The sequence below is a fragment of the Phaseolus vulgaris genome, chromosome 8, assembly GCF_051622355.1.
Source record: "Phaseolus vulgaris cultivar YP4 chromosome 8, ASM5162235v1, whole genome shotgun sequence".
Taxonomy (NCBI): Eukaryota; Viridiplantae; Streptophyta; class Magnoliopsida; order Fabales; family Fabaceae; genus Phaseolus; species Phaseolus vulgaris.
In genome coordinates, this window is record NC_143505.1 from 53,063,814 (window position 1) to 53,074,983 (window position 11,170).

General features: G+C 29.1%; 1 protein-coding gene across 1 annotated transcript; it reads right to left on the minus strand.

Moving 5' to 3' along the window:
- Positions 1–247: 247 nt before the first annotated feature.
- Positions 248–9,103, minus strand: LOC137827163 (TMV resistance protein N). Its single transcript, XM_068633387.2, has 5 exons — positions 8,417–9,103; positions 3,612–4,713; positions 3,249–3,521; positions 2,246–3,109; positions 248–2,125 (listed from the first exon to the last, which is right to left on the minus strand). Exons 1-5 carry the CDS (start codon positions 8,887–8,889, stop codon positions 479–481), a joined length of 4,359 nt encoding a protein of 1,452 aa, XP_068489488.1. The 5' UTR covers positions 8,890–9,103; the 3' UTR covers positions 248–478.
- Positions 9,104–11,170: the final 2,067 nt, after the last annotated feature.

Here is an 11,170-nt window from a genome sequence, read left to right on the forward strand (position 1 = left end):
AAGAGAGGCCAAAGGGGAAAAAAAATTGGAAACTGTTTTCGAATACCATTGATTCTCTACCTAAGGATCATCTCTATCGGCTAATTAATAGAAACCATCATATCGACTATTTTGACCTGCAATGCATGCTCATTTTGCATTTTTTATTTTATTTATAATAAAGTGATTTGTTTACAATAGAAAATAACATTTTTTTTTAGATTTTTAAGGTTACACACATCATTACCAAAAAGAAAGAACATTTCCAAAAAAAAAAAACAATTGACAGAGAGTACAATTTAAAGACATCATCTTACACCTGGTATAAGTTTTAAACAAATATTCTAGTGAATGTTTTCATTATTAGCTTACTCATCAAATCTTCAAACTCCTCTGGTTTTTTCAACCTTTCAACCACACAATTCAATAGCTTCTCTAATTTGAGAAGGAGGAAGTGTCACTGTAGTCCAATCCAATAGTGGAATCCTCTGCTTTGGTTCTAGGGTGATACAAAATTTGTATTTATCCCTTTCCTATTTGCCACAGTATTTAGTGTTTCCAACACGTCCAAATCAGGAAACCTCAGCTTTGCTTCCAAGAGTCCACCGTAAACTCCACTCAAGTATGTTCTATTTTCAGCTGAGGGTATTATCTCCATCCCTTTAGGTGTCCATTCAATTCCAGAACCCTTCGCCAAGGCAATGCTAATGGTGTCAGCAATATCTAGAGAAGGAAATCTATTTTGTGCCTCAAAAACTCCATCTTTCATTCCTTCATACCATAATTCTCGCGTTATTGCTTCCTCCTCCTCACTTTCCTTATGGCTAGAGGTTGGAGCTCCTCCATCCATCATTCCTTGATCAAATATCTCTCTCACCATTTCTTCCACCAGAGGAGGTGAATCCAAATGTGGAAAGCTCGGCTTTGCTTCAGTGGGTGATCCAAAAGTTTCTGTAATCCCTTTCCTTTTTGCCACAGTATTAATTGTTGGCCACATGTCCAAATCAGGAAACATCAGCTTTGCTTCTAAGAGTCCACTGTAAATTCCACTTATGTATGTCCTGGTTTCAATCGATGTTTGCACTTCATCTTCAGGTCTCCATCTAACCCTATAACCCTTCTCCAAAGCAGCTCTTCTGGTTTCAACAATATCAAGTGAAGGAAATCTAATATGTGCCTCAAGAAGTCCATCCTCCATTCCTTCAACAAACATCTCTCTCACTATTTCTTCCACCCGAGGATCGTAGCCTTCCTCCTCCTCACTTCCCGTATGGCCAGAGGTTGAAGCTTCTTCTACATTATGCAGTTTCACTGGATCCTTTAGTCTTATCAACGCTAGATCACCTAATATAGTAACTTTAGGCTTTCCATCATCATTTTTTAGCACATCTAGAATCTGCCTCAGAGTGGATTTTGGATCTTTTAAAGCTGACCCTACTGCTTTTAATGCATTCTCAGCATCCTGGGATATTCTCTGTAGTTCTCCCAATACAATTTGCATGGAATGGTTTTCAGCCATTCCTTCAAACCCCCCTCTTCCTTTGTTGTCCAGCCATTCATTCAACGTCCTCTTATATGATTCGTCCAAACCTAGACTCTCTATCATCATTTTATATTCCTCCATATCATCTTTTTTAGGAACTATTGCCTGTGGCATCTCGTCTGGATCCATGGGATCGGGAGAAGCGAATACGAGATCATCCATTTTGGTTTTGTCTTCTTCATACACAAAAGCTCCCCAACCACTTATCACGAAGGAGGAAGTGGCTTTATACGCAATCTGCACCAGATTCCACTCCTTCTTCATCAGAAGTCGGTCAAGGCCAAGCCACTCCTTGTCACTGAACAAAACTCGTAGATCAAAGATCAAGATGTGTTCTGCTTCAATTCTGAATTTGCGAGACCCTTTGCAAGGAACATATTGACCGTTGATAAGTAAACGCAGATCAACAACGCGACGACGAGCAAATTTTTCCCTTTCACTCTCATCTTGGAAGTGGAAGATCATGGCCAGAGCAATGTTAGGGAACTTCTTACGAACCCAGAAACGAGGATACCTTTGGACCCCCACATAGTTAAACCATTCTGGAATCTCAGTTGTAAATGGCATCACCAGTTCTATTCCACGTACCCCTTTCTTCTTCACCTATCAGATTATTATAACACTTTCAATTGTCACTTCTATATTTATTTTAGAAAATTTGTAAAATATTATTTTCATAAAATAAAGGTACAAGATTTAACTTAAGTAATAAACTCATGCTACCTGATTCCATAACATGTCTGATGTCTCTCTAGTTAACTTGAAACAAAATCTTGCGTCTACTTTCTGAACAGTTGACGACAACTCTGAAATTTCTTCAAGGTTTGAACAATGATGAACATAAAGAATTCTCAAGTTAGTGAATTCAGGAATTTTTTTAAGCTTCTCACATCCATTCAGTTCGAGACTTGTCAAGTCACCACATTCCTTGATGCATGAAGGGATAGAAACAAAATTGTTCTCTGAAGCAATCAATTCTTTCAAATTTGGAAAGTAGCAAAGAATAGCAAGAAGATCTTCATCAGACAAGTTATCATTTTCGACATTCAGTGATTGTAATTTTGGACGAACATCGGCTTTTGAAGGGTGCTGCACCAAACTTCTGAAGGATTCTTGAAGTTTGGAGCATGCTTCGATTTTGAGGGAAACAACATTTGGCAACTTGAATAAGCTGCTTGGTAGACATTTAAGTTCCCTGTTATTTGATATGTCTATACATTCAAGCCCAGTAAGTTTACCAATGGATTCTGGAAGCTCTTGAATAGCAGTATTTATCATATAAATCTTCAATGGCTTTGTCATTTCTAGCCTTATCTCCGGGAAGTGACCAAGGCTTTCACATAAATTAAGGTCAAAGACTTCTAAAGACGGCAGAAACATTTTAGACACGAATTTTTCGAGTTTTATGCATCCTGAAACACTTAAATGAGCAAGCCTTTTCAGCTCACCAACAGATTCATGTACTGCAGTTAGCTCTCTACAATGATCAAGTCTCAGTTCTCTTAGAATCTGAAGTTCAGACATATCAGGTATTGTTTTGATACTTTGGTTATATGAAAAGTCCATAATAGTCAAGCATGGAAATTTCTGCCAAATAGAAAGTACAAAAAATATATTATTTGGAGCATTTTGAGTTATTAACTTATTAATGACAATAAATATGGAAGTTTTTGTTCAATGAAAAATTGAAACATAAAAAATAGGAAAATATGATATAGAATTGTACCTTAAATGGCTCTTCCAATGTTAGACGACTTCTAGGCAAATTTAAAACAATGATGTTCTCTGGATTAAATTTTGGTGGGAAAGACTTTGAAGGACACTCTTCCCAGTCAAGAAGTCTTAAATAATTTGGTAAATGTTCAAGTTCAGATGAAAATGATGTGTTTCGAACAATGAGAATTCTGAGACATTCCATCTTCACCAACGCAGTACCACTCCATTCTACTTCTTCTCGTTGAGGGGGATCAAGCATAATCCCTTGAATCTTATCGCTTCCCTTTAACACAAGTACAAAGAAGCAACATCAACTGCCTATTATCAGTAATATAAATAAAAAACAAAATAGAATAAAAGAGTAGAGGATTACATAATCTTTGGTTAGTATTTCAATAGCATCTTCATAATACCATATTCTGCTACGTTTAGCAGGATTTATTGATTCCTTCTTAACAATCTCTCTACCCATATCTTGTATTAGATCATGCATCTTCAGACAGTCATACTCGATAGTTATGAGAGATTTATTAAGAAGTACTTTCATGTTGGTTGTTGGACAAAATTCTAGAAGTATCTTTTTCACATATTCCATTCTCTCCCCTTTAAAGAAGCAAGCTATGTCCAAGAAAATTTGTTTGGCATTATCATCCAATCTATCGTAGCTTATTTTAAGCACATCTTGAATCTCTGTATTTGGAGTCTTCTCATATTCTTTCATTGCCATTTCCCAATCTCCTAAACTTTCATGAAAAGCAGCTAAATCAGAGCCTATGACTTTTAAAGCCAGTGGAAGACCTTTGGCGTAATCTACAGCACGCACAGACACATCTTCAAAACCTGTTTTAGGATAACTTTGTTTGAAGGCATTCCAACAAAATAGCTCTAAAGAATGTTGGTCATCAAGTTCCTTCATTTCATACTTAAGTTTAACTTGGTGAGCAATTAGCACATTTTCTTCCCTTGTCGTTATAATGATCCTACTACCTGGACCAAACCAATTGCACTCTCCTGCCAACTTTTCTAACTGGTCTTTATCACCAACGTCATCAAGAACCAAAAGAACTTTCTTTTTCTGAAGCTTTTCTTTTATTTCACCCATTCCTTTAATTGTACTTCCCAATTTAGTTTCCAACTCCTCAAACATATCAGATAAAAGTGTCTTTTGTAGATCTTCCATGCCATTGATTCTGTTTGATTTTTCTCTAACATCGGAAAGAAAACTTGCAGCATCAAAGTTTTGCACAATTTTGTTATACAAAGCTTTGGCAAGTTCCGTTTTTCCAATTCCACCAAGTCCATATATGCCCAACATTCTTACAGTTTTATCTTCAGCCTTCTTGTCCAAAAGTGACTTAACTTCTTCTATGCAAGCCTCAAGTCCAACAGGGTTTTGACCACTATATAAAGGTTTAGGAGTTATATATTCATGGACCTTTCCAACAATTTCTTCAATACGATAGCTTTCATCATCCCTATAAGAGTAGAATGTATTAATTATTTGTTTGATATCATGATTTTTAATTTATTGTACTAAATGATAAGCATTGTGATTATTGTACTAGATAGTAAGCATTGATATTAAGAACCAGTAGCACAAAAGAATAATGATCACACATCATACAAAATTTACTGGAGATGAAAAAGTTAGAACAATTTTATTCTAAGAAAAATACCTAAATATAATATCAAATTAAAATAAAAATGGATTTTGTTTTCCACTTTGAAATTTTTATTAGTTTTTTATCTTTTAAATTATTTTTTATAATGTTCAAAATTATTATTTATGACTAACAAAATCAATTAACACCCTGGAAAAATCTAAAATTTAAATGCATAGTCGACCATTTAACATTTTTTATAAATTATTATAATTAAGATGTAGAATGTTATATATAACAAACTACATATGATAAAAACAATATTACATATCCCATTATAATTAAGATGTATAATATTATACATAACAAACTACACGTGATAAAAACAATATTACATACCATAAAGTATATTACTTGAAAAAAAATATTTTTTTGAAAAGTAAAGTCCTACATAACACCAACTTACTTTTGGTGTTTAACCTTTTATAAAAGGCTATAGTTATTTTTTAACTAAAATAATTTATTTTTGGATGAGAGAAAAAATGTTTTCTTTTAAAGTTTTCTTACCAATTGTATTTTTTTAATATATAAGAGAATAACGTGGTAGTTATTGAGAAAATATTGTTAGAATGTAAGGTGTTGAATAAACGTAATTGATGGTGGAAGTAAGAAACAAGCAATGGACAAAAAGACAATCTAGAATCTCTAAGCTAGGTGTGAAAGAACCCACTAAATGGAAGTGTAGAGGCTAGGTGATAGAAGGTTGGATGTAGTAGTAGTAAGGAGTTCATGGAAGAATAGTGGTGTTGGTGGATGTGGTATACTCACTACGAAAACAACATATTATCGACGGTCAAAATCCATAAATAATAAATAAGACCAAAAATTTGTCGATACCTATGAAAGAGCAACAAGCCAAATTTCACCAATAATATGCTTGTCGGTGAGTTTACCAAGAGAAAAAATTATTTAAGTAATTATTAATATTATCAATTATTATTTTTAAAATACTATTTATCATTAACAAATTATATTATTATTTTCAATTATTAGAACACATTACCATTCTGATTTTTATTATTCTTATTATTAATAATAATATAAATAATAATAATATATTAAAAAATATTAATACTGATAACACTATTATTAATATCAATACAAATAATATTATTATTAATATCAATACAAATAATAATATTATTAATACTAATACTAATAATATTAACAATAATAATATTATTATTATCATTAATATTATTATAATTAATTAATAATAATATTATTATTATTAATTTTATTAATATTAACATTAGTATTATTAGAACTAATATTATTATTCATCTTATTAATATTATAATTATTAATATAATATTAATAATAATATTATTTTAATTATTATTATTATTAATATATTTAATTTCTGTAGTCATTATTAATTTTATTAATATTAATATTATTAGTATTATATTTATTAATATAAATCTAATAAGAATAATAATAATAGTATTGGTAATAATTACAATAATCATAATAATTAATATTATAATATTATTAATAAAATTAATAATAATTACTAACTATGCGTTCAAATCCTAGTTTCAAGATAATAATATTGTAATACTTTTTTCATGTAATAATACATAATTATTATGTCAAATTGCAATGCCTAACATAAAATTTTCTATAATTTTTTTTAATAATAATACTAAGTTAATATTAATAAAATTAATAATAATTATAATAATATTAATGATGATAATAATAACATGGATAATAACAAGAATATTAATATTAATAATTATAATATTAGTAATATGAATAATAATTATAATAATATTATTAATATTAATAGTACTAATATTATTAATAAAATTAACAATAATTACAGTAATATTGATATTATTAGTAATAATAAATACAGTATTATTATTATTATTATCATTAAGAATAATAATAACCATAATAAAACAAAAAAATGATTTTGATTTAGTGGTTATCAGCTGAGTGAATCTGGACTAAACTGTGTCTTGTAGCAAAACAAATTTTTTATCAAACACAAATATGCCGGTAAATGCGTCAATAATGTCATATGTCGGTATAATTTGTTGGTAATAAAAAATATTGCCAAACATAAATTCATCGGTAATTCAATATTTTTTTTAATAGGTGATTTTAAGAAACAAGTTAAAAAGACGGAACTAGGATTTATAATTTTAAAACAAAGAGGTATGAAATCAAAACAAGTAAATCACTGTAACTCATATAGGTGATTTGGATAAAATGGGATTACTAAGTAATCTAAATGAGAAAGGAATGATGAAAGGGAAGAGGTTATTTAGTGAACTTATACGCGCTGGTAACATATAAGTCCTTGGAAAAATAAAAGTCTCGATCAAAATGGATTTAATTTGGAGACTCAAACTCTAGGTATTTTCATGTTGTTACGGATTGAAAAATAAATAGGAATGAGATTAAAAAGGTGTTGAAAACCTAGGGTAGTGGAGTGCAAACCCTATCATTGTTAAAAGCAAGGTAAAAGAGTTATTCTATGAGAGGCTAATGTAGATTACTAAATTCAATGTTAGGTTAAGGAAAATTCTCTTCTATTTCTATTGGTGATAATATAGTCTTTAACATGTGGGTTTACGAAACTAGAAATTAAGAAAACACTAGGCAATGTAAGACTGATTAAAGTCTGTGAGATAACTATAAATTTGGCTTTACAAAGAAATTATGGGAGGTTGTAAAAGTGGAAATCATACAATCTACCCACTCTTTTCAAATTAGTGGGAATATTATAAGGGATGCAAAGTCTCTTTCATAACACTTACACTCACTTATACCTAAGGTAGACAATTCAGGTAGTTTACATGAATTCAAAATTGGTCTCCTTAGTTAGGTGTAGGTAAATTGAACTTCCAATAATTCTACTTGTCGGAAATGAATGATAAGGGAAATAGGATGTAAATGTGTATGTGGGTAGAGATTATTTTGAATATATAGAATCATAGGAATAAAATTATTTTTAAGAATGACATCGTATATGCAAAAGAGATATTTCTTTTGGCACAGACAAAAGTATGAGCTTGGACAAGGAATAAATCTCTTAATCAACTTTTACATATTCTTATTGGTGTATATATGCCCAACAACTTGCATAAAAACCTATCTAAATAATATGGTATACTCACTCAAATGAATATATACGATTGCTAATTGTAAGTTATTTTCAGTTTGAGTCTTATGAATGAAGCAATAAAGATTGAGATTTCTTGAGTACCATACACATCAACGAATTAAAACCTTATGTATGCCATATGTAAAAAAAACTAGACATTAAAGAAGGAGTGACAATGATTAGTATAGGTTTATGGTAAATTCTTGTGGAGGGTAGTGAAGTGTTATTAAGAAAATCCTTAGATACTTTAAAGCAACATTATACATTGTATTATGAAGGATGAGAATTATATTTCAGAGAGTTATATTATATATGATTAATTATCCCATAAAATACATGATTTTTTCTAAATATGGGATGAAAAAGAAATAAGATTGAATGGTTTGTTATACATACCCGGTGGCAATATGCTTCCCTGGGAAGTCAACTGCTTGAGACAAGGCTGACCTCCAATCCTGAATTCTCTGTGATTCATGTGCCTTCATGTGTTTTCCGAAGCTATTTCTTTCGTGCCGTATATCTGAGGGATCTACATGGTAAAACACTGGGTAAACAAGCTGCTTCTTCTCCTTCATCTTGCTGCGTTCTATGATCTTAACAAGTTCATCCAGACACCGTGTGGAAGATGCATAGTTCTCAGAAAACACAACGATGAAAATCTTAGATTCTTCAATGGCCTTCGACAGATCAGGTGGAAGACTTTCCCCTGTCCTCATATTCTTATCATCATTGAAACTTTTTATTCCCTTCCCATCTAACTCTCTACGCAGATGCCCTATAAAATTGTTCCTTGTATCTTCTCCTCTAAAACTGATGAACACATCATAGGTGAAACCAAGACGCTCTTCTTCCTCACCATGTTCTCCCATGCTACAAACACACCAAAACTACACTATGGATTCTCAACTACTTTCATCAATTTAGTGTGTTCTGATTAAATACACTTTCTTACGCGGATACACGCTTTCCTGTCTCACTGAATTAAGCTTCTAAATTATAGGGGTTGACCAAGAATAAGACGATGGGGATATAATTATTACAACTACCAAACATAATGGCTCGATCTTGAAAATAAAGATGATGGGAACAGAAATAATTCACGTGGTGCATATTTAATGTGGTTTAAATTGTACAGAATTGGATTTCTGTGTATAAAAATATAGCGTTCAGATTCATGTGTATTCAATTTAATTTATAGTATTGTTTTTCTATACATTGAAAGTTAGGTAAAGGATAAAATATTCTAGAACGAATTTATTAAGTTTAAAAAAAACAATTTATTTATTTATGTTTATTATATATCTTTAGGCATTGTTTAGACTAATTTTAATATGTTTAGTTTTTTTTTTATTTATTCATATATATGCTGATGTTTATTTGTTACACATTAATAGTTGTTTTGTAATTTATTTAGTTATTTTTTATTTATATATATATATATATTTTATATATAAAATAGTGTAAAAAAACTCATCAAATAAATCAACAAATCTTGGAGTGGGATAGAAAACTTTTTCTATGTTAAATGACTTCGAAGAAGGCGATATGATAGTTTTTGAAACAGAGGTTAAAATATCAAACAATGAAATTCGAGTTATTCACCTTTTAGGATGAGTTTTTTTTTTATATATAACTTTTTATTCTCACTTAATTTTCTCAAAATTTGTGTTAGTTTGTTGATACTTAAACAATTTATATATTTAAGTGTATTGTTTATGTTTATGCATTGTTTATATTAATTTTATTATGTTTAGTTATTTATTTATTCGTATATGCTCATGCTTATTTCTTATATATTAATATTTGCTTTCTAATTTTTTTTTTTAATTTTCTTATTTACATTTACATATATATATATATATAATTATGTAAATTATTTTTTTTAATACAAAATAATGAAAGAATACGCGTCAAATGAATCAACAAAACTTGGAGCGGGATGAAAGAATTTTCTGTAAGTTAAATGACTCAAAGAAGACGATAAGATTGTTTTTGAAGCAGATATTAACCTACCAAATAATGAAATTTGAGTTATTAGTCTTTTAGGATGAATATTTTTTTTACATAATTGTTTATTTTTACTAACTTTCCTCAAAATTTGTCTCAATTTTTTGGTACTTGAACAACTTATTTATTTACGTGTATTGTTTATGTTTATGTATTGTTTATATTAATTTTATTATGTTTAGTTGTTTATTTATTTGTATATGCTTATGTTTATTTCTGACATATTAATATTTTCTTTCTAATTTTTTTGCATTTTCTTAATTACATTTATATATATAATTATATAAATTATATTTTTATATAGAATAGTGAAAAAAACGCGTCAAATTAATCAACAAAATTTGGAGTGGGATTGAAGAATTTGGATAAGATTAAAGGATTTCAAAGAATAAAATAAGATTGTTTAACCTACCAAATAATGAAATTTGAGTTATTAGTATTTTAGGATGATTTTTATTTTTTACATTATTGTTTATTGTTACTGAATTTCCTCAAAATTCGTGTAAGTTTGTTGATACTTAAAAAAATTATTTATTTCTGTGTATGGTTTATGTTTATGTATTGTTTATATTAATTTTATTATGTTTAGTTGTTTATTTATCTGTATATGCTCATGTTTATTTCTTATATATTAATATTTGCTTTCTAATTATTATTTTTATTTTCTTATTTACATTTATATATATAATTATATAAATTATATTTTTATACAGAATAGTGAAAGAAAATACATCAAATAAATCAACAAAATGAAAAAATTTATGTAAATTAAACGACTTCAAAAAAGACGATAAGATTGCTTTTGGAGTAGAAGTACCTACCAAATAATGAAATTCGAGTTATTAGCCTTTTAGAAACACTACAAAAGATATTTATTCATTACACACTGATTATTACATACGGATTTAGATCCGTATATAATTATGGATTTATATACGGATATTACATACGGATAAAAATCAGTCACTAAATTGTTTATACATACTGATTTTTCTGTATGTAAAAGTAAATAAATTTTATAAAATATATCCGTATAAAAAATATGTATGTAACAAAGAACATCTGTTGCATACAGATATTTTAAATTTATTTATTAAAAAAATAAGTTTTAGAAGTTTTGTCATTTTTTCACTAAAACCCCAA

What these genes read in the sequence shown, in the direction of transcription:
- LOC137827163 (XM_068633387.2), bottom strand. Translation starts at nt 8,889, where the DNA reads ATGGGAGAACATGGTGAGGAAGAAGAGCGTCTTGGTTTCACCTATGAT. An exon ending in GGGAAGCATATTGCCACCGG is followed by an intron (nt 4,714 to 8,416) that starts GTATGTATAACA and finishes CTACTCTTATAG; the next exon opens with GGATGATGAAAGCTATCGTA. An exon ending in CATTGGAAGAGCCATTTAAG is followed by an intron (nt 3,110 to 3,248) that starts GTACAATTCTAT and finishes TCTATTTGGCAG; the next exon opens with AAATTTCCATGCTTGACTAT.